This window comes from Abrus precatorius, unplaced genomic scaffold (genome assembly GCF_003935025.1).
Source record: "Abrus precatorius isolate BTA unplaced genomic scaffold, Abrus_2018 Scaffold9, whole genome shotgun sequence".
Classification (NCBI taxonomy): Eukaryota; Viridiplantae; Streptophyta; class Magnoliopsida; order Fabales; family Fabaceae; genus Abrus; species Abrus precatorius.
This window is the reverse complement of record NW_020874439.1, coordinates 24303646-24328167: the sequence shown is the minus strand read 5'-3', so window position 1 is coordinate 24328167 and position 24522 is coordinate 24303646. Positions and strand designations below refer to the sequence as shown.

Here is a 24522-nt window from a genome sequence, read left to right as displayed (position 1 = left end):
CCTATCTATTAACTTTTAACTCTTTAGGTATTCATCGGCAAAATCCTAAAATAAAATCAATAAAACTAGAAGTTGTAAAGCAACAAAGCTTACACACAATTGATATAGATATTTATATTTTAAGTATAATGAAAAAAAAATTCTTAATTATGTGAATTAAAAACTTTTATTAAAAAGATAAAATCCACTTTAATAATTTTTATGCTTCGAAGAAATTAGTTATTAATATTAACTAGACATTTAAAATCAAGCCTTAGCACACACGAGTCCTGGGCACACACCAAAACATAGAAACTAAACTTAAAAACATTTTAAAATTTTTTATTCTAATGATAATTTAAAAATATAAAAATGCAATGTCTTTTATTTTAAGAATATTAAAAATCAATTTAGTTTAATAAATATTATTTTTCTTGAGGATGCATATATATTCTAGATAAAATAAATATTATTTTAATAATAATTTGTAAATATATATTGCACTTAACATTGATAATTTTTTTAATATTAATTTAAATAGTTAGAGAAACTAAAAACCATTTCAACATGGTAAACTACTAAGACTTTCTTCATTAACCTGTTATGAATTTTAGTTAATTGTATAATAATATAAAACTAAAATTGATATACATTTATGGTTGGGAATAAATTTGCGCCAATACATGGCTTTTTTTATGATTTTTTAAATTATAAATATGATTTTTTTAAATTATAAATATAATTTTTTTATAAAATTATAAAAATATAAAAAAATTAAATTTTTTGATAAATTAGTACTTTAAAAATATTTTCTTATTATTATTTAAAAAATAAGTTTAGAAAGATATTGTGTACTTTTTAAAATATTTTAAAGATTAAGAGATATTTATATATATATTTTAAAAAAATTACTAACTTTATTATCTATTAATGTAAATTTAATAGTGATAATTATTTCATATGTGAGATGGCATAAAATGCCTTCTTAACACAAAAATTACCTTTCAAAAATCATTATTGATACAATTTTTGACATTTTACAAATTTTCATTATTTTATCTCTGTAATTTTGTACCTAATATAAAAAACTAATCCAGATATTCGAGACAAAATTAATTTAATTATTAATTAATTTAAATAAATGTTTTTATATGTGAATAGCCTTACCCTAACTACAAACCTCAAATAAAAAAGTTATTTTAACGTTTGAAAGATAAAGGGTCAATCAAAGTAGTTAATACAAGTTGAAATGTCAAATATGCCCTTAAAAGACTAACAAAGGAACATGGCATATTAAATCCGTGATGAAAGATTTTTATATTTGAAAGTTTAACTGACATGGAAACTTGACTAAAATATCATTTGAATTAATAAAACAAAAGAATCGGTCATCAAACAACCAACAATCAAGTTAATCTTTGAAAGAAAAAATAACAATGAGGTTAGGTTTAATTAAGGAAGAAGAAAAAAAAATGGAAATGTAAAAATGGTCTTCCAGCAGATACAGGATTGTAGAACTTTTTAAAAATAAACATTTCAAAACAAGTCTTTATAACTTTTCAAGCAGATCCTGACATCGGGGAGACATTCACATTTCATGTCACTTCCAACTTGGCCATCTAAAATTGGACTAAATAATTTGAGTTACTTTTTATAAATAAAATAAAAAATAAAACTAACTTGTTAATCTACCAAAAACAAGTCATTAATTATTGAAAATATGGCTACTTAAAAATAAAATAACATGCTTAAGTTTTCAACGTAGTGTGTAGACCAAGATAAATTTTTTCAACGTAGCGTGAATTCAACCTAGACCACAAATTCTCAACCACCCCTAATTTTCACCACTTGACTTGGCGTCTATGTTATATCTTCGTGTTTTAATTTATTCATTACAACATTCCATTCCATGACATCATAGCTTTTAATGGAATAGAATTTACAATTTATGCTTGTGATAATGAAAGAGAAATTTTTATTTCCAAACAAAAAAAAGAGTTGTACCTATAAAATTCAATGCTAACGCAAAGGATCATACTTGTATATATGTTCTCAGGCATAAATTGGAAAAAAAAAAAAAAAAGGAATAGAAAAGAAGGGTACATTTTAAAGTACCGTTATAATCCGATACATATCTTCTCTACTGTACAGAAATAACTCAACATATATTTATTTGTTTAATACCTTAGAAGCAGCTTAAGAAACAGTTGGGAACAGAACATGAGTATCCTTTCTGCCTTCTATACAAAGGGTATGACCTTTTTTCCAGAACAAAGGGACAAGGGGGAGGCTTTTGAGCAGGTAACCAAAGTTTCATGGACACAGCAACATTTCACTTATCAGCATTGATTCCAAATATCCTCACCTTGTGCATGTGTGGGAACTTTGCAACAACCAGCACAATCACTGCAACCGTGTTGAAGAACAGCATTGGGTTCTGATAATCGGTTGTGTGAGACGCTATCAAGTACCTGACAGTGACAAAATAAAACCCAGTAAATAACTATTGGCTTTTAAATCAGTGTGGATTCAATGATGAGTGAACACAACTTTGTGTGATGTTTATATCTTATCTTCAAGATAAAATTACATTATTTTCTAGTTGAGCTGTTGAACAAATCTTATTTCTTTCAATTATTTTGCTAAAAAACTGTAAATTGTAGCATTAATTATGATACGTTATTTAATTATGTTTAGTTATTCTTATATGTTTCTCAAATAATTTTTTCAAAAGTATGTGAACTCTTACCAGCTCGTGAGTCAAGTTTTACCTAAGCTCGAATTAGACAACCTTACACCCACCACCACCAAAGCCTTTTCCTATGAGGCAAAGTTAGTTACAAGGATTAAACAAAACCACTGTGTTATTCCATGAGCTATGTCCTCAATACGTTCATTTAGACCTTAGTCCTTTTTAATGATTTCACCTAAAGTTTTTTGGTCTCCTTCTATCTCACTAAGGGATATCCTCCATTTGATCCATTCTTCATATTGGGGTTTCTATTAGTCTTTTTTATCATATGGCCAAAACACCTTTGGCAAGGTTACCATTATTTCTTCAATACATTTTGGTCCTACTTTCTCTCTTTAACACATTTATTTATGATCCTGTTTTCTCATGTTTGTGCATTTTTCTATCGTAGCATCCTCATTTTGGCAATTCTTGTTGACTCATTAACCTGACATTTAGTAATATACAACACTGCAAGTCTGTGTGGTCAACTTTCCTTTAAGCTAGAAAGGAACCTTCCAATCGCGTATAACACCTGACATTTCTCCATTTCATCCAGTAGGACTGTATGATGGATTTGGTTTCTCTAAATTGAAGAGACATTTCAGAGAGAAAAGTATCAAGTTATAAGTTTTAACATTTGATTGGGAATCCAAGGATGGATATTGTGGTAAAATACATCCACACATGTATTCTCTAGTGATTGCTTGTAGGATCACAATAATATGATTGTTATGGAACATGTAGATATAAACCTTTAAGTATGAACTTCTACACAAACTAATTCCAACTGCATGCAACTTTAACTACATCCCAGCAGAAAAACATCTTCTCATAAGCAGAAGGGAATGAGCACACATGCACACACATAGTAAGAGAAAAGGGAGTCTAGTTCTATCAGTAGTCAATACAACACCCTCCGCCCCAAATAGGAGAATAACATTTAATTGCAAGTTCTTGCACCACAAGAAGTTATTAACCAAATAGGAGTATAAAATGAAAGTTAGAATAACATTATCAAGAATCACACAATTACATTTTTCCACATCAGTGTAGAAAATGCTTTAATGCATACAATTAACACTTGTATAACAAGGGTGCATGTGCACGCACGTACACACACTCATAGACCTTACGACATCACAAGGAAGGAGCAGACATTTATATATAAAAATGCTGGCTATGCAAATTTGAGAACTTACAGCACCAAAGGAACAACTGTTAGAAACTTCCTGTTTCGAGTGAGCTGCTTTCCATTGTCTACCTGCTCCCACCAAGTCAATCTATTGTAGATCCCCTGGTCCTCTGCAAATGGAGTTCCTTTCTTCCAGTGAAAAAAGTGATATGTTATCTGTTGGACACAACATAATCAATTAACCCAGTAGAGAGATGAAATTATTTTAATATTCATTAGATTATTTTAACATTCATTGAAATATTTGACAAATAAAATATTATTCTATAACCTCATCCAATCACCCGATTAATACAAGAAAAGAAAAGAGAAAATGTCCTGCCCATCACCTCACCAAGTAATAAATGAGAGAAAATGGGTTGCCTAAAGTATTCTATTAATATGTTTGATTAAGAGACATAACCCACCTCTTACCTGCCCCAAAAAGCAAAAGATGAAAACAATGACATACAATTCATTCCAAGCCTTACTGTTAGACAAATATTTAATGAGAAGGTATAGAAGGTTGTGTCGAAGCAATATCAAATAAACTAATATTATACTTTATAAAATGTTCCATGAAACACCTGGTGTACTTCTAAAGTCAAACAGAGGAAAAGTATGAGAATTTTTTGAACATTGTTAGGAAGACAGAAACTGCAAAAGTACAGTAAAATAAAAGCAAATATAGTTCAAGATTCACAACAATCAAATAAATCTAGCATTTTCCTGAACCCCATTCTACTTTTAACAAATTCAGAAAATGTGGCATTTCACCTTCTCAAACAATCAGAAAATTCCTCTACGGATCATCCAGATAGCCAATGGCTACCTGTTCTAAGACAGACACGAAGATGAACTTATTTCCTGCGATTTGGAGCAAACCCAGATACTCATCATGACTCCATCACAATCATTGGCAAGCACAGAGATCCACATAAGACATTGGAGATTTCCACATGAATTCTCTAATAGCATCAATGTCTTTCAAAACTAAGAGACCATGAGAAGTGAAGGATGTTTTTTAGGAAGAGATTAAGACAAATAAAGATCAGTCTGTGCTTCCACATTTTGCCGAGGGAAATACAAAAGTAAGAGGAGGTGGTGTTATGGAGAGGATACAACTAATAAAGTAGATATTATTTTAGGATAGATTACTAAAGAAAGTTTAGAACTTGGTGGGGCAATGGAGATGGGACAATGTTAATGACTAGTAAATTTGAGAATTAAATGTAGTAGCTCAATTGCCAACGAAAAGATTAATGGGACAATGTTAACTTTTATCAGATCAAGTAAACTGGTTAATGCATAGATTTTTTATAAGCTTATATACTTTATGGGATTGTACTTTGAGTAACATATCACAAATAGTTGCCAATAGCGAGCAATGGCGGCAGTGCATGGTGGAGCAGCCTTCAGCTGCCACAGATCTGGCACAGCGGAGCATTTTTCCTGTTGCAGCCATTGCGGCTGTATTCGCAGCCCAAAATGCGGCACAATAGCATCACCACAGTGAAAGATATCAATTTCACTTTTCTACCCTCAAAACAAAGCAATTTTTGGGTTTTTTAAGGGTAAAAAAGACATATTCTTTTAGAAATAAGCTGATTTTTTCTTTTTAGCCTTAAGATGACACAGTCTTAGGTTTTTTTAAGGGTAAAATAGTCTTCTCAGTTTTCAGACCTAACCTCACATTTCCCACGTTTTTCTCCTTCCTTTCAATGTTTGACACCCCATCCTCTCATCTCTATTGCTGTTCTGCTTTTCAACAGGAGACACATGACAACCTCACTTTTTTTCTTCTCCCCTTCTCTGCTGGACACTCCCTCCTCTCATCTCTGTTCTGCTTTGCAACAATCTCCAATCCAGCAGAGTCACTCATCTTCCATGACTTCTTTGGCAAAATCCACTTCCTTTCTTCTATCTATTCTATGATTCTAAAGTCCTGCCTTTGTTATGTTCTCCCAGAAAATCCACTTTCTTTCTCCTCATTATGTCTTTTGTTGATAATTATTTATATGCTATTTATGAATATTTTCTGAGCATTATATACATAATTATCTGCATATGTATATATTTTATATCCATATAAAGAACTTTAAAATAGCACATTTCCGTTAACAAACTTCCTAGCTACAGGAGAATAAGAACAAGATTATAGCGGAGTAAGTAACTAAACTTCCAAGCCACCAGATAACAATAGCAAGAACAAAATCATCGGAATTGGGAATACCCTTCATCATGGACAAAAGAAGACAAAATAAAATAGTAAATTATAGGAATACCTTTCACTTTCAATTCCAGATTGTAATTTTGTGAGATGACAGGTGTCATATCTCTAATTCATATATGCCCTATGATAATTCTACCCTCTCTACGTTTTTCTCAATGTTTCTGAATATTAAGATTGAAACCGAAAATCCCAAACTATTTACCATCTAAAATAGGAACCCCAACCTCCGACAATTAAATCCCTTCTAAGACAAGTATCTAATCTCACAAAGCCAAGGAGACATGAAACTCCAAGATTAAAACATCAAGCACAATTAACCCGGATCAATCACCCCTTCTTTGGACACCCAAAACCAAAAAAATAACAAACAAACAAACACATGCATACCCTAAAATTCCATTGCTAATGGGTTAACATAAATCAGACAAGAACAGAAAACAAATCAACAAAGTATCAAATCAAACACCCAAAATTAAATTTCTTTTTGTTTTCAAAATAAAAAAAGGGAAAGTTGAAAGAAGATACAGCGAAATGAGCGAGATTAACGATGGTCCATGCGATGCCAGGGGAGCAACCAAAGACGGAGAGAACGAGGATCCAAGAGAAGAAAAGGATAAGGATGTATGTGGTCCAAACTCCAGGGTATGTGAACCACTCCGTGTTCCTGTTCAGATCCGCTGGTGGCACCGCTTTCACGTACAGATTTGCCATCAAAACTTCGTTACCCTTTTGATGCAAAACCTAAATTACGCGATCTCCGATGCAAAAGTTTCCAACTTTCAATCGCTTCGATAATGGGGTTGATTAAGGGGGTTTGATGGGGCTGAAATTTCCAAAACCCAGAAACACAACCTTCTCTCTCTTCCTTATTGAAAGAAAATATCAAGGATGGATGGCGTGTGTTGAGGAAATGAAAAATGAAAATGAAAGCTAAAATTGATTTACTCCGTAAATAAATAATAATAGTAATTAATATATGAGCACTAGGATTGGAATAAATATATACATATATTTTCTTCTGACAAAATAGAACGATGTCGTTTGGAATTTCTCTTATTCTTGTTGAAGGTTAGACAGTTTTTTTTATACTTTTTTTGGGGATACAGTTGTTTAGAAAAGATAATTTGACATAAAAAGAAAAAAGACATCACCATAAAAAGAATGTAGTGTATAAAATACGACAAAAATGCTAAATGATGCAAATCATTACTCACACGAAAACTAAATTGAAATACCCATTGTAGTTTCTGTCAAATTCAGATTTCTTTTTAACCATTTATTTAACTAATTATATACAGAAACTGAAAATATAAAACTGAATTTCTATTACCATTTTTCATGTAGTATGGCAAAACTGAAAATATACAATAAAAGAAGTATATTATTTATATAACATTTTTTACAACATTATTTTTATTTCTACCTTTCTTTATTATATCAATCATTTTTTTCACAAGTTTTCCTTGTTTGTAGTATAAAAAAATTATAGTATAAATTCAATTTCTCTAAAATAAAATGGGTTCATAAATGCCAATTCAACTATTACCAGTTCAATTCAACAGGCAATTTCGCTGTAATTTGTTTTGAATTAAAAGTGAAAAGGAAATAGAATAAAGTAACAAGCATATATGTAAATACTATTAAGAAGTTCAAAGATAATTTTATCTTTGGAGTTTCTCAATGCAAATATAACCTCAGGAAAATCTGTCATTACACGCAGCATTATCATATTCTGAAGCAATACATTTCATTGGTTGCGCAACTTGAATAACTAAATACCAATTATAGCAAAATAAAAATAATAACTAGTAGATAGAAATCCACAATGAAACATCATCAATGATCCCTTTTTGATATCAACCGATGTAGTAGTTTTATGTGCACATCAAATCAGCTTGTAATATGTCTGCTTGAAGTTTCATCCTCAACCATACCCCTTGATTATATTAGGACATGTCCCATGGTCACAGTCAAATTCTCAACTGTCCCCATGATCACATCAATTCGCACATCAATGTTAGCCACACACCAACACTACTAGGCATCAAGGGGATAAGAAACATTTATGCCAACTGAGCTTCAATACCACAAGAAGTTTGATCATTTCTTCCCATTCCTTCTGGGCCACTATATATACAAGACCACTTTTACTCTACAAGGCAAAATCCTCACAATTGTGTTCTATAACATGTAAATATCACCATGCAACAATAACTAGACCCATTTTCACAAACCAATATCTAGACAAATAACTATGTCATTGTTGTGTTTCGTGAATCCACAATTAGGTAAAAGATTAGGCATGGGTTGGATGTTGATCATCCAAGACTAAGAATGGTTCAGTGAAGGACTTTTTAAGCGTGTTTGAATTACATAACTTTTACGTTAAAATATTATTTAGTTTCCAAACATATATCAAGCCCCACTCGGTTACAAAATTCACAAGTCGCAACCTTGATACAAGCTTGGTTCAATGGAACTTATATTTAGCTTAACAAGAAACTAACCATCCATCCCTTAGCAATAATAGTTCATAAATGTATTTAGTTCGCAACAGCTCCTCCAATTGTGTTGAATGTCACTTTGTATGATGTTTTTTGATCCTACTGAATTCATCTTTCCACCCTAAAAAAAAGTAAGGACTAGAAAGTAGTAGGAAGATCATGTGAACGAAATTAAAGTTAGGGAAAGGAAGCACAAGACAGCTACATATGCAGAAAATATAAATGAATCGTGTTACAATTGAAGTGATGCAAAACCGACTTGGATTAATGATTGGTCCTGATTAAGCTTTAGAGATAACGATAGGGTCAACATTTTCAAATAAATTTTATTATTATATTATTATTATGCTTTTTAAAAATATTATAATAATGATAGTAAATAAATATAAATATATAATAAACTAAGAAAAAAATTAATATGAACTCGATTGTTTTTGTTCGATATATTATCTTATATCTATACTCTAATTCTTATTTTTTAATCATCGCATTTACGTGTATTGTATTCAACATTTACACTCGTATCTATCCAAGTGATTCACGAATTATTGGCTAATCGGTGCATAATATTAATAGCAACAATTATTGAATTAAAAAATACAAATTTTTAAAAGATAAATGACAAGTAAGCTACTTCTCCCGTAAGGCAAACTAACAAGATATGTTGTCGGTTTTTCATTTCATGTACGATGATTAACAGTAATATGAGCTTATTGGATAAAAATTATATATGGACTTGAAGAACTCACTAATGGCAAGTTTTGTCACGCATGGAATCAAAGATTTCCGTTCTACAATCTAAAAATTAAAAATCGTAAAAGTCAAATTTTCTTGTATCTCCATATATTCGCGTAAGTTTTTCTAAAATCTCATATATAAAAAAACAACCCTATGTTATTGGAAGTGTCGAAATGGTAGGAACAGTAAAATAAGTTCCTAAAATGTTATAAAAATTCAAGGGTTGGCGTCGCCCGGACTCGAACCGGAGACCTTCAGTGTGTTAGACTGACGTGATAACCAACTACACCACGACACCTTGATGGCTATTTGTTAATAAATATTTATACATTGACAACAAGAAGATGGGAAGAAAATTGCCCTCACCCAATTTGGTTTCATTTACGTGTCTTTCATTAGCACCTTATATTTTATATTATTAATACTATTTGTTTGTTATCCATTTGAACGTTGTCAATCAATCATGATTGGGAAAAAATGGAAGTAAATGAACAATTGATGATAAAACAACAAAATTTTACTTTTCTCTATTTTTACATTTTATATGAAAAGTAATTTGTATCATTTAACAGTTTTTATTTTTTATATCCACATTCTTATTTTTAATGTTAGGTGAAATGGCCCCTGAAAATGTACATTCAAGCACTTCCCATATACAAATTTGGAGGGAGTAAAAGCTATTCTGCTATCTAAAAACAAAAACTAAATTTTTATAGTAATTGGTTCATTACCTTAGAGTACAATAAATAAGTTAAAGATTATGAGATAAGAGAAAAATGTTCTTTTTTTAAAACGTATATTATAATACAAGTATGTCCTCCTACTTCATAAATATCATGCATAAAATATACTTAAATATGAATAAGTGAGTAACTCAGCTTTTTGAAATTATTCTCTGATTTACATATTGTATAAATTAATTATTTTTACAAAACTTGTATCAAGGTGAGATTGAAACAATTAAAATAAGGTTTATACATAAGTTATCAAAGTAATAATAATAAGGGATTAATAATAACAATAATTATGATAAAAATAGTGATTTTGACAAAATTTGAAAAATAAGTGTATGTTACATTGTAAAATGAAAAAATATGTTGTCATTTTTTTTCCTCCCACTTTTCTTTTATGACTATGTAATTGTAAAACTAAATGGGAAGATTGATAGCTTGAAATTTATGGAACACAATGTTAGAGGAACAAAAAATGATTGCCACTTTATCCTTTCAAGAATTGGTTGGATTGCTCCAAATCATGTTAGATTTCTTATATTTTTGGATTTAGAGTCTAATTAGAGTTGTAAAACCTGTTTGTATTTTTTAAAATGGAATTTGTGATAAAGATGATAGAATTTTGTTTTAGAAAATTTATGAGATTTTTCATAACCTTCGAGTCATTTTTTTTTTTTTGTGTGTGTTATTAGATCATTTTTATGAGTTGGGTTATTTTTTTTAATTAAGAAACAATGGTTTTAATTTCATCACAAACGTCTATGTTTTGCACCATTTATAATCATTAAAAGATTGATTTGCACGATTTCAAACTTTAAATACTAATTTATACGCAGTCCAAATAATAAGAGAATAATGTGTATTTTCTTTTTTATTAACATAAAATGAAATGCAAAAAATGATCAACTCAATACAAGCTTAATGAAATTAAGAACGAATTCATACAAATAATTAAATTTAAGGCCTGAACTATGGATACATAATTATGAGTCCCATCTGTTATTTTTTATTAGGAGTATATAATTTTCAGATAAATAATATATATATATATATATATATATATATATTAGTTTAGAATAAAAATATATTTTTGTAAAAAAAATTTAATTAAATTATATGAAATTATCGTGTACAACCAAATTTACTATTAAGATGGAATGATTTTATATTAATTAATTCACGTGTTTCTGTAGTTAAAATATTTTAATTGTGCGTAAAAAAGGAAAAAGAACAGTTTAAACACGTTCAAATATTTAGTTTGACCAATTCTTCCCTTAAATATCGTTTATTTAGTTTGACCAATTTTGTTCAGAATAAGTCACAGACTCGATGTACATGTATGGATGTGAAGCTCTCTCATGTCATGTTTAAATATTTAATTATAAACAAAATGAAAAAATATACATTATAGAATTAAATGAAATAAGCGTATTATTATTAAAATATTATAATAAAAGTTATAATAGATAGTTTATTTTATCACTTAAATAAATAAAATAATAAAAGTTATAATCTTATTTGTGTAAATTCATCTTATCAATGGGATTGGAGTTTGTTCCCTACACATACACGAATTAAGACGTAAATCTTCATTGCCAGGCATCTAAATTTATTGTCTGACAGTGATTCAAATAAAATTATTTAATTTTATCTTATTTCCACCGGCTCATAAGTTTCTGTCACAATTATATTTAAGATCTTGTTAACAAATTAATGCTCTTAAAAACTAATTAAATTAACAAATAAAAATACAGTAAAATAAAGTAAAAATTACTATAAAAGTATATCAATAATAATTTTTAGATTTTTTTTAATTTCATAATTAATACTCTATTTACAACAGATACCATCATCCTTCTCCTAACACTGAACTGTAGTATTACAGGATATACGAAATGATTTAAACAAAAATAAAAATAAAAATACATGACATTTCATTAGTGTGTAATTTCAAGTTAAGAGTGTTAATGAATATAATTATTTTAATCTATCAATGATATAATAGTATCTATTAATAATAATATCCATCCGTGACATCCCTTTCTATCAACGGAAAGATGAAACTCATCTGATTCTCACCTTCATATTCAAGTTTCTTTCTGTTAGTTCCCAAGTTCTCCTTTGACCTCAAAAGTCAAACCTCATCTTCTTCCTCCTTAAACGCATTTTACTTCACAAAATTAGCACTCTGATTTACCATACACTTGTTTGTTCCCACCTTCTCTTTCGCATCCACAGCTTCCTCATTGTCTCTCTCTACCTCACCAATCACCATTCTTCTTCTTCTTCTTCATTTTTTTTCTTTTTCCTTTTTGATCAATTTCCGTGTTTTTTTTTTCCTTGGAAAATTGGGCAATGGGAGACCCATTTGGTAAACTTTGAACCTTTTGGAGGTTTTTGTACCTGGGCCGGTGGAAAAAATGGATTTTGAGAGGAAGATGGTGATGTTGGGTTTCGTTTGAAAATGAAATTTTGCAGTGACATGGAAGGTTGGATTTTGGATTTAGGTTCATTGCCTCCAACCTTTGTCATCGAATGCCGATTCCAGCTGCGATCGGCATTCGATTCATTTTATGTTCAACCTCAACCTTTCTCCATTCCGATCACAAACTAAGTCCCATCCAATACGAAATAAATAAATAATAATTTTAAAAAAGAAACAACTTGTGTTGGGTTCTGATTCAGTTACCAGAATGAATTCTGGTGCTGTGTTAGCATTGCCTCCTGTGAGCAATGTGTTCGACACAAGGGAGTCTCTTGATTTTGAGGATGACTTTGTAGAGAAAGATCCAACCGGCCGGTACCTAAGGGTATGACATGACATCACACGTTTATATTATCTGTTTTCTAATTCATTTTTGGTATACTTTAGAGGTTCTTCAAAATTTTAATCAATGTGTGTGATTTGTGGTGTTATGCATTTTTCACTCGTTGGCTTTCAAACATAATATTTTGATATTGATTAGTCATGTTTTTCTTGTATAACTTGTTGATTACAAATGTGCAATGCAAGTTATATATGTTGAATAAATGAGATGATTCTAGAGACTGTCTTATGTGCCATAATGCATCATCTCATTCGTTTGGAACAAGGGACAGTTTTTTTGAGCTTGGAAGTATTGTTTTTGTTTGAGAATAAAGTTATTTGGGATTTCACAATTGTCTTAACATGTATCTGTGAAAGCATTGCTGCTGTGAAATATAGATTCACAAACTAAGTTCAACATTTACTTTATAAGCCAGGTGTATTAATGATTATCATTCTTGATGCACAAGTATAAAACCTATCTCATGCTTAAGATTCAATACTACAGATAATCCTCTATGTGAAAATTTTCCTGCCTGTAAAGCACAGATAGGGGCAGTGATCACAATATGCCGACATTGTCCAAGGGGATTTGTCTACTTCTATTAATGATTCTATGATTTACTTGTTCTTTATATGTTGTCCTTAATTTGATTTTTTCTTTCTTCTTGTCTCAGTACAATGAAATCTTGGGCAAGGGTGCCTTCAAGACCGTGTATGATTCTTATGCCTTATCTCTGTTTTTCTTTTTTAATTTCTTTTTCCTCATCATCTCTATTTCATTATATTCAGTTCCTAGTCTTCTAGTTTGTTTCAGAATTTTACTTGCTAAGAATGATTACCTCCAAATTTAGTCTTCAATAACATTTTACGAGGTTCTTGGCAGTTTTTGTGTTAAAGCATGATATTTAATTTATTTTCTCTTTGGCAGTTATAGGGCCTTTGATGAAGTTGATGGAATTGAAGTTGCTTGGAACCAAGTTAAGATTGATGGCCTCTTTCATTCAGTAGATGATCTTGCAAAATTGTATTCTGAAGTTCATCTTTTGAAGTCTTTGAAACATGAAAATATCATTAAATTCTATAATTCCTGGATTGATGATAGGCAGAAAACTGTTAATATGATTACTGAACTCTTCACTTCCGGAAATTTAAGGCAGTATGTTCTCTTGATTTCCCCCCCTTTCCTTTATGTTATTTGGCTTTAATGTGTACATATGAAATTGTTGTACACCTTTGGCCGACAGATATCGTAAGAGGCATAAATATGTTGAAATGAAAGCTATAAAAGGTTGGGCCAGGCAGATTCTTCAAGGCTTGGTATATCTTCACGGTCACAAGCCACCTATTATTCACAGAGACTTGAAATGTGACAACATCTTTGTGAATGGAAACCAAGGAGAAGTTAAGATAGGAGACCTTGGCTTAGCAATTGTCATGCAACAACCAACTGCTCGAAGTGTTATTGGTAACATATTACTTAAATGTGATGTTTTTATCATACTGGTCCTGTGCGGCACTGAACTATGCTTTTGTTTGTTGTTGTTTCTGTATTTTAAAAGGGACTCCTGAGTTTATGGCTCCAGAACTATATGAAGAGGAATACAATGAGCTTGTCGATATCTATTCTTTTGGGATGTGCATACTGGAGATGGTTACTCTTGAGTATCCCTATAGTGAATGCAAAAATCCTGCTCAAATCTTTAAGAAAGTTACCTCGGTAAGTATATCAAGTAATCAACCATTGCCATATCCTTATCAGTTATGGTTGTGTGCTCATAATATGTACAACTGAACTCATATCTATGCTATATTGTGATGCATGTCACTGCAGGGCATCAAACCTGCTTCCCTTAATAAAGTGAGTGACCCCCAAATTAGGCAGTTTATTGAGAAATGTTTGGTTCCAGCATCTAAGAGATTGCCGGCAGAGGAGCTTCTTAAAGACCCATTTCTACATGTTGAGAATCCAAAGGATCCAGTCCTTTATCCTTTACAATCACCTAGCAAAACATCAAGAGGTATAAATTCATCCAAGTTTAGTTCTCAGTCTACGGACATGGATGCTGACTACAAACAGTTTTCTCTGAGTAACTGTTCTGAAAGCAACCAGGGAAGCTCATTTTGTCCTGTTTTTGAAGTCCAGAGGACAAATAAGAACAACCAGTTTAGGTTGAAAGGGACTAAAAATGATGACAACTCAATATCATTGACCTTGCGTATTGCTGATACTTGTGGTCAGTATTTGGTCCTTCCTTTGCCTTCACCTTTTGCTACGAACACACAAACTTGTTTTTAACATGCTTTCGTGTGCTGTGGAATCAAATTGATACTAAAATGGTGTTTGTTGTGTTACTGCAGGTCGAGTAAGAAACATACATTTTCTCTTTTACCTTGATACAGATACTGCAGTCTCTGTGGCCTCGGAGATGGTTGAACACTTGGAACTGGCAGATCATGATGTAGCTTTCATAGCTGAGCTTATTGATTACTTGATATTCAAACTTCTCCCTTGGTGGAAGCCTGCACCTGATCATCGCTCGAGTGGAGAATTAAGTCTTTGTGGTACAAATGTAGATAGCCAAAACTCAATGGCATGCCCGTGGGGTTCTGTCCTCACCAGTATTCCCTCTGAATTGGTTGTTGGTCAAGACGGCTTCTCTGGGTTTAATACAACTCCCACAGACAATTTTGTGACAGCAGATAAGTGCGGCATTTTCAACTATGCTGATAATGATACTTTCGAGAGCGAATATAATTCTTCTCCTAGTCTGACTAACATGGAAGACCAATGTTCCCAAGGATCTAGAGCTTCTGAGATAGTTGTTGAAAATACTTCCATGAAAAGTGACAATTCTCGCGAATCCAATGTTGATGGAAGTTGTAAAAGCTTAAGTAGTTCCAATTCTGAACTTGAGGTTGGGGCGGATGATTTTGAGGACTGTAAATTGCATGCAATAGATTGCTGCGCTAAGGAAGGCCTTGTGATGAATGAATTCGCAAAGAACTCAGGGTCAGTTTGTGGAGCATCTACTAATTTTGGGAGCATGGCAAGTAGCTATTCCTCTGTGTCTTCAATAGACAAGGACATTGATCTTGAGCTAAAGTTTGAACTTGATGTAATTGAGTCACACTATCAGCATTGGATTGATGAACTTACTAAAATGAAGTTGGAGGCATTGGAAGCCACCAGAAGGAAATGGATGGCCAAGAAGAAATTGGATGTTCATTGATTTTGAGGTTATTGATTCACCTCTTTTACCCTTGTCAAAATTGTTTCATTGTAAAATTTGTGATCGTCAAAGTGATTTGTATACTGGATGTGCCTCCTTTTAGCGGAAGTGAGTGACCTTACTCTCAAACTCTTTTTTTATGCTTTGGAGATAATTCTCGTTTTCTCTTTAGCATTATGTAGGAGAATGTCTTAGAAAATTTATAGTTCTAGAAGACACATTCTGATGGAAACCCTTTGATCTTTTAGTATATTGTTATTCATCGTTCATTACAACATTGCATGCCATAATTGTTGCATCTCCTCCTATCATTAAATTTCATCCCTCTACAAACTAAGCACGAGCAATTATAATCTCTCTAAGTACTTTGTTTACTTTGTAAAAGAAGAAAACCAGCGTTTCTTCAACTTCAGTTAACCAAATTTTATGAGAATTTGGATCTTAATCTCCTAAGCTATATTTGGATGAAATGGGTAAGAAAAAAAGAAGAAAAGAAATGGTTAAAAAGGAATAGTCAAGGAATAAGATGTCTTTAGATCGATAAAAATATGAATAAAAGAAAATTTTTCTTTACCTATTTGGATAAATGAAAATGAAATTAAAAAAATAATTTATATATATATATATATATATGTGTATGTGTGTAGAGAATAATCTTTTTACACTAGTGTAAGTCTAAAAACACTTACACCTAATTTGAACATTTTATTAAATTTAAATCTAATTGTCAGTAAAGTAATAAATTATAATCTGTTATATTTAAATTAAATGAAAGACTCAGATTAAGTGTAAGAATTTTTAAATTTACACCAATGTATAAAGATCTTGTCCTTTATATATAAACGTCTAAGGAAAGTGGTAGGTGAGAAAAGTTAATTTAGAAGTACTTATAAGTAGAATTTAACATTGATTATGAATCAAGTGAAACTCTGTTTAATTAATAATCAAACTGAATGGAAAAAGTGGTTTATGGTGACTAGGACTTGAAAAGTGCGCATTATCACAATCCAAACTTATCAAAAAGCAATAAAACAATTTGATTAAACTAAATCTTTTTTAATGTATATTAATGTGACCACGTGAATTACATAATATGGGATAATCTTTTTCTTTGTGACCCCTCACTGGTCATTGAAGCGAGATTTTATGCTAAGTATTTGCACTTAACACACCACAAAATGACTAATCCGTTGAGGTGACTAACAACTCCAAAATAGATATAACAAAAAGAAAAATACATTTGAAATTATTCAACATTTATATCTTCTACAAAAAATATCTTCTATGAACACTTAATAAGGGCAAATTAGTTAAGATTTATATCACAAAAAAGAAGTTAAGATTGCTACCAATACTCAACACCTCCCTTCTCTCTCTCTCTCTCCCACACTTACCCAATCCCACAGCTACCATAATTTTTTATACAAATAATATAGATACCTAGCATTAAGCATGCACTAATGCACAAACCAACAAGCACATAAAACTAAAACCAAAAGGGCAAAGGTAAGTTTTACTTTGAATAAACGATGATGATTGATGAATGGAAACACAAAACCCCATAACCCATTGATGACATTTTCAGTGGAATCTTCCTTTCTGTTGATTCTAGTTTTACATTTTGTTGTATGTGTTCTATGCGGCTGCTAAAAGGATCACCTGGCTTTTGAAGCAACGAAAATATTTGTTAAAAAATTGCATCATTTTCTTACCAAACTATTGTTAAAAAATATTGTAGTACTTTCCTTATCCCGTCATAATCAACCCCTTTTATTTAAACAATATTATTATATAACTCTTAGAATCTGCTTTACTCAATCACCCTCTTAGACATATTCTTTTCTTCAAATTATTTCTCAATGATTGACGTTGGTTGAGTACATATCTAGCATTTCATTCAGCCTTATACTGTTTGATATCCATTTGACAAATCATAACCCATTATCACATTCTGACATGGTAAGATTGGCTTGGCTGATAGTGTTTGGTCACTTTTTCATAATTGAGTCTTTGACCAATCTTTTCTTTTGCTCTTTTATTTATTATGAGTAGGATCTAATGTGGTAGTGCCAGGAAAATTCATCAATGGAGGAGTTGATGGGATCACGGGCATATTGCTGCTTTAAGTGCCAGAACCTTGTTGCTTTCCATGATGATATTGTTTCCAAAGATTTCCAGGTGAACCTTTCTCTTTCATTTTTGGCATTTTCTCCGTAGTTATGCTAGATTTCTAGATTAGAATGGTTCATCCATGTGAACCAATCTTTTGGGTTCATAATAGAATCATAGAAAACAAGATTTTAGACAACTTGCTGAGCTGAAGTTTCAGATAACATATACCCAATGTAAATCATGTTAAAACCCTTTCAAACAAGGACCTCAAATTAATCCGATCTAGAGGGAACCACTCTAAATTATGTTATAAATTTCCTTCAAACTTCTCTGTCCCATGATTTATACAGTTCATAGTTATGTCTATATTTTTACATTTTTTTCCCGCTGCTTGTATGAATTAATTTGGTGCAAAAACTGGATAAAAGGATGGATGATCAAGATTTCAAGTTCCATTTTAACCAAGGATTTTCAAGAGTTATGTGTAACAGGCAAGCAATGGAAGAGCTTTTTTATTTTCTCATGCAATGAACATTCTTTTGGGTCCTAAAGAGGATAGGCAACTTATCACTGGTCTTCACACAGTGGCTGATGTATATTGTTCTGATTGTGGAGAGGAACTTGGTTGGAAATATATTAAAGCTTATGAGGAAACACAGAAGTACAAAGAAGGAAAATGCGTCTTAGAGAAGTTCAAGATAGTCAAAGGCAACTGATAGTGAACAGATTTTGGATCTCTTGCAAAGAGGTTATTTTGAATTTGGTCAAATTTCAAAACATGATTTTAGTCACTCAAAATTTTCCTTGATAAGTTGTTGAATGATTTCTCCCCTAGTATGAACTGTTAAATGGTCCTTTTTCATATTGTACAAAAGATTCTTTTCAAGAAAATTAGGAAGATCATTCGTTGGTCTTGCTTTGCACTTTATCAGCCAAAAGACTATTTTGGCAAGTAACCTATAATTTTATTATCAGTTCCTTTTAATTTATTTTTGTAAATTTATTTCTCATTTAATAAAGATGATTTGATAAGAACTTTTGTATAAATCTTCTCTTAAATAAGTATTGATAACAACATGATCTAAAATTAGATTGCCTCTACTTTTGCATGGAGTAGCAATTCATGTAAAATTGAAATCAATTGTTGGAAAAATTGACACACTGCAGCTATCTATTTTGCAGACAGAACCCACATATATTGTTGTGTCCCCACGTGGAAAATAGGATGTACTGTCAGAAATATGTCATCTTTGTATAATCCGTTTATTTAAAATTGATTTTTGATCCTTTAAATGGGTAAAGTGAATTGAATATGCAGGGATACCAAAAAATGGTGTTTATTTAAACTTACAAATTGCTGTGTGCTGAAGCTTTTGTGCGACAAGTCAATAGTTGAATAAGACGGAAGTTGTCAGAGATGGTTCTTTCAACACTTTACTTCAGATTTCAGAATGGTGTGCAATTGTGGGGTATGCAATGCAAAACTTCTGCAGCACTTTCATTTTGTTTTTTGTCCAGCCAAAATCTCCTTCACAAAATTAGACGATAGTGGAAAAAAATTAAAGGAAAGAAAAGCATTGATTAGTATCTCTTTAATCATCTGCAAAAAGCACATACTATTCCTCATAAATAAATAATTCTTTTGTTTCTATTTTTAATTATAAAATTTTTACTTTTTTTTTTAAATTGTACTAAAAATAGTGATAATAGAACAAAAATATTTTCAGTATTTCTCATACAAATGTTTAAAAACATAAAATAAAATGAAAACAAGTAACAGCTAAGATATTTCAGAATATTGAATATTGGAGATGAAAACGATCACAGAAATAAACATGGCCTTAATATACACCAAATTCAACAGCATACACAGCTAAGAGCACATACTTTGAATATTGGAATTTCTGATCCTCGTCAAACTAATTTTGAACATTACAACAACTAACCAAAGGGGAATTCAATAATAAGATTGGACCTGTCAAACAACAAAATTTCAATAAATCCATTTAAAATGAGAAGTGTTTTAATGATTTAATTTAAATACATTTTTAATCTTTACAATTTTTCTCAAAGTTTAGTTCTGAGTTTATAACTTTTAAATCACAAAAACTAATCCTTGATATCATGATTATGTTTTAATTTATAATTATAAGTATTTAAAATGAAACATCTAAAATATAGAGATTAAAATCAAAATTTTACAAAAGTATATATCAACTAAAAATTTATTGAAATCTAATTATTTCATTTGCTCTTCCTCCACCCTTTTCTAACGCAAAATAACTTTTTTCTGTATGTTTATTTATCTTATTTTTTTATATGTTCACTAATTCATCTCAACATAATCTTCAATATATTTATTTATTTATTCCTCTTGCCACTTTTATGCCCATTACACAGCTTGGTTGTGTTTGTACAGATACGTTTTATGCTTATGAAAAATCCAAAGACTGAGGGATTCTTCTTTAGAAACTCTACCTTAAACTTTGATCATGAAGTCACCATTATATGTTATTAAAACACATTATAATATTGACCTAAATCTGAGAGACAACTCAATTTGTTGAAGGTTTTGACAAGACAGCAAACAAGTTGATGTTTGAGAATACTATATATTAACTATGGCAACATACCTGAACATATGCCTAGTAATTTTCCAAAGTTGTATAATAAAATAGTGAATAGTCCAAGGCTGATCCAACAGACAAGACCTAAGTTCAGCTAATAGAGCTTAGCTTTTGCAATGATTGCAATATTTATGCATTGGTTTTGTACAAGAGGGGATTAATCAAATGGATTTAGGTGACAAAATGAGTCAAGAAAAAACAACATATCCCGTCCTCCCTGCTGTGTTGCCTTGTCTACTATCTCTTACTAGTTTTTGCTGTATGTGTGTTTTAAATATCTATTGTAAAATTTTAAGGATTCTGTTTGCCACGTTCTTACTATTATCGTATTAATCCTCACATGTTTAAATTAATGAATGAACACTTGGTTTTGAGCATTTTCTTTGGTAAAATGGACATTGTTGATTGTCAATGATACCATTGCATTGAAAGTAGAGACACTGTCCCCTGTATAGAAGTTTACGAATGCTAGATTCATAAAATCATGTGTTAGACTTAATTAATAAAAAGTGATACACATAATTTTGTAAATTTTAATTATTAATAACAAATGTTAAAAAGAGTATGTAATTAATATTTTTCTTTTTATAAATTTCTTAATAGAACATTTAAATATACACAAATTTTCTCATCACACTTTCAGTAGAATCCATCCCCATTTATCTCTCTCTTTCTTCTATAGATATTTGGCTTATTCTTTTTTAGGGTGAGGGAAGGCAAAAATAGTCATACATGTGTACAAGGATTACCTGCAACAAGGGAGAGATTGATACCTATTTGGTAGAAGTGGAGATTATAATACCCTTCATTTACATAATTGGAATGGAATAAGACGTTTTTGTTATGGTTGCTTGTTTTAACAAATATTATTGAATAAGTAAGAGATTATCAACAAGGAATACAAATATGTGCATTGCATTAAGTGTACAGACAAATGTGACTTCTAGCTATTCTACTTGGTGGAACCAAAAACTGAGTAAGAAAAGAACTAAAACAAAATTATTATCATTATTGGCTAATAAGCATAGTAATGAGTTGGAAGTAGGTGACATGATATAGGCTGTTAGTTTGACACTAACCCTAAATGATAGTCTGAGCCCTACAAATTCAATGGGCTGATAGACATGAAAGAAATAAGCGATGATATTTAGAGTCTAATGAAAACCTGAAGATTAAAGCAATAAAAATTACAATTTTTAATTTAAATGTGTACGTCAACTTGATTAAACTGTTGAGATAAACTTTGAGCATTAAGTTTTTTAGTATGAAACTACCAGCGATTTGTGTTACAATTTTTTTTAGACTTACGTTACATTGTTATCAATGTTGATTTTTTCTTTTTTGCTATATATTTCCACCGTTACTAGTTATCACCTATCGAAAATGCAATATTTAGCGATGAAACCTTTTTTTCTTGTTAAAACTGTTGATAATAGCAAAAATGTTAGGAAAAATTTAGATATAATTACTTGTTAGTGTTGTTTACTAATAAAAATTAGAGTTGTATATAAATAATTTAATATAACATTAAATATAAATATATTATTAAAATAACTATAATTTTAATTAATAAAGAATAATAATAACACCTAAATACGAACATATAAATTGTCTCATAATATTCTAACATTAATTAAATTTTAGACATTCATTTCTTATGTACACTAATCATGAGCCTCATTCAATAACTAGTGACTCGTACGACTTATTTAACAGATTTTACATAAATTTCACTTGATGTTAAAGTATGCTAAAAGAATAATAGAAAAAGATATTACTAACATTTATAAAAAGGAAAATAATAAATATATAAAACGTCACGTTTAGATTTTGATTTGGACTGAATTTTTAGACATTAATATTACAACAAAGTTGTCATTAGCTAAGGATCAAATCAGAAGCATTATTCTCATGCTTAAATTCAAGACTCGTGCTTCAGTTTGGATCATTGTAGTATTCGATATATACTTGTGTTTTCGTCAACCATTCACTAAACGAATAAATCGGAAGTAACTTAAAACAAGTTGAGCAATATTTATATATAAAAGAATCCAACATTTCAACCAATATTTGTTTTCTTATGTGGAAATAGAATAGCATCCAACGCATTATGACAACACCATTTGAAGAAACTTGTCAATTTCTTTAATTGTCCTTTTTACATCTATGTTTCGAGTTGAGTACAGTAAATAATACACTTTTTAATGTAATGTTTTTTCTTATTATAAAATTATGAATAAACTTCAGTAAATAAAAAATCAAATCTACATTATTTTGTAATTATTAATCATTAAAAAATTGTATTTTTTTCATGCTTCAATTATGAAACCACCAAAAGTTAGCACAATAAATAGATAATCAAGTTCCTTAAGCATGCTTATTAGAGTTTTATTTTTTGCCACAAGTATAAGAAATTAAAATCATGTTGCAAAAAGCAATATTGATACTTTTTACAGCTAAAGGAAATTAGTCTCCATTAGTCAACTGGAAATATCATTGATTCATGCAAAGAAAAGAATGATCGATTGAAATAAATTTGCTGACAGAGTTATGAAAAATAAAAATATAAAATAAACCTAGTTATATGATAATTCCGAAAAAAAAATAAAAAAAAAATATTGTGATTGATATGGCCCATGTGGAAAACAACAAATAAAATATTATTGGCACTTGGCATATATGATTGATTGAGAACACGACAGAATATGAAACTTTGGTAGATAGAAGGAGAAGAGGAAGCTTCATGGAAGCCAAACTCATGAACACTTGCTGCCAATCAAGATCACATCTTAACCAGAATATCCCTCTGTTCCCACCAAGACACCTTCCAAGAAACTATCCCAAATAAATGGATATTTATTAAACCCATGAAAATTTAAAATTCAATAGCACAGAAATACATCTACTTGTGACAATTCCGTCTTCGCCTCGATTCCTCAAGCCCTTGACTTACTACAATTCCCACTTCCCCAATCCAACTTAAACTTAATTATGCAACGAAATTTTCTTCCGTGAACCTCATCACAACCACTTCATCTTCTTTGTGCACATTACTTTTTCTTTATTAAATTAAAATTACCTTCTTCTTTTTTTCTAGAACCTCCCCAATTTGTAGAGGCAAAATTACCTATGCATAAAAGTGGTGTAACTTGAAAAAAGCATAGGATGATTAGTGTGTTACACAGACGGAATTTACGTAAGTTTCAGATTCAGAAGAGGGGATTAAATCTTATATTTGAAGAAATCAATTGTTGGGCAGATTCTTGTGTGCCCCTTTGATTTAAAATTGAGTAAATTTGACTTTGAATCGTTAAATACAATTAAAACATATACATAAATATATTTAAATCACATTTTTATTAGAATATTTGTTTTTTTTTTAACTCTTCAAGAAACAAGTTCTTAGTCATAATCATAGCTCCCAAATAAATGGTTATTATTTTAGTCAAAAACACAAATAATGGGTAAGAACAATCAATCAAGAATACAACTTCTAAAACAGACGGTTGAGATGAAAAGCACAAGCGGCCAATTTGACACCATGAAGCACCTAAACGTTACCATGAGAGTTATTCGGAAAAACAAAGAAATTTTACATCTCTATAAAAGGCCATTGTCCTAACGAATTCTCATTAAGTCCTCATTACTATATAA

At 30.6% G+C, this 24522-nt stretch overlaps 3 protein-coding genes and 1 non-coding gene across 4 annotated transcripts; 2 read left to right on the top strand and 2 right to left on the bottom strand.

Moving 5' to 3' along the window:
- Positions 1-1935: 1935 nt before the first annotated feature.
- On the bottom strand, positions 1936-7093 carry LOC113849101 (ORM1-like protein 3). Its single transcript, XM_027478722.1, has 3 exons — positions 6643-7093; positions 3913-4061; positions 1936-2450 (listed from the first exon to the last, which is right to left on the bottom strand). The coding sequence occupies exons 1-3, from the start codon at positions 6826-6828 to the stop codon at positions 2312-2314; spliced, it is 474 nt and encodes a 157-aa protein (XP_027334523.1). The 5' UTR covers positions 6829-7093; the 3' UTR covers positions 1936-2311.
- A 2490-nt stretch (positions 7094-9583) lies between these two features.
- Positions 9584-9657, bottom strand: TRNAV-AAC. Its single transcript has one exon. It is a non-coding gene; the product is annotated as a tRNA-Val (tRNA).
- A 2478-nt stretch (positions 9658-12135) lies between these two features.
- Positions 12136-16354, top strand: LOC113849266 (probable serine/threonine-protein kinase WNK10). The gene is made up of 7 exons (XM_027479039.1): positions 12136-12900; positions 13574-13611; positions 13828-14055; positions 14144-14364; positions 14459-14616; positions 14731-15133; positions 15258-16354. The coding sequence occupies exons 1-7, from the start codon at positions 12784-12786 to the stop codon at positions 16127-16129; spliced, it is 2037 nt and encodes a 678-aa protein (XP_027334840.1). The 5' UTR covers positions 12136-12783; the 3' UTR covers positions 16130-16354.
- A 1642-nt stretch (positions 16355-17996) lies between these two features.
- On the top strand, positions 17997-18957 carry LOC113850886 (protein yippee-like At4g27745). Its single transcript, XM_027481410.1, has 3 exons — positions 17997-18088; positions 18182-18307; positions 18733-18957. Exons 2-3 carry the CDS (start codon positions 18215-18217, stop codon positions 18955-18957), a joined length of 318 nt encoding a protein of 105 aa, XP_027337211.1. The 5' UTR covers positions 17997-18088; positions 18182-18214.
- Positions 18958-24522: the final 5565 nt, after the last annotated feature.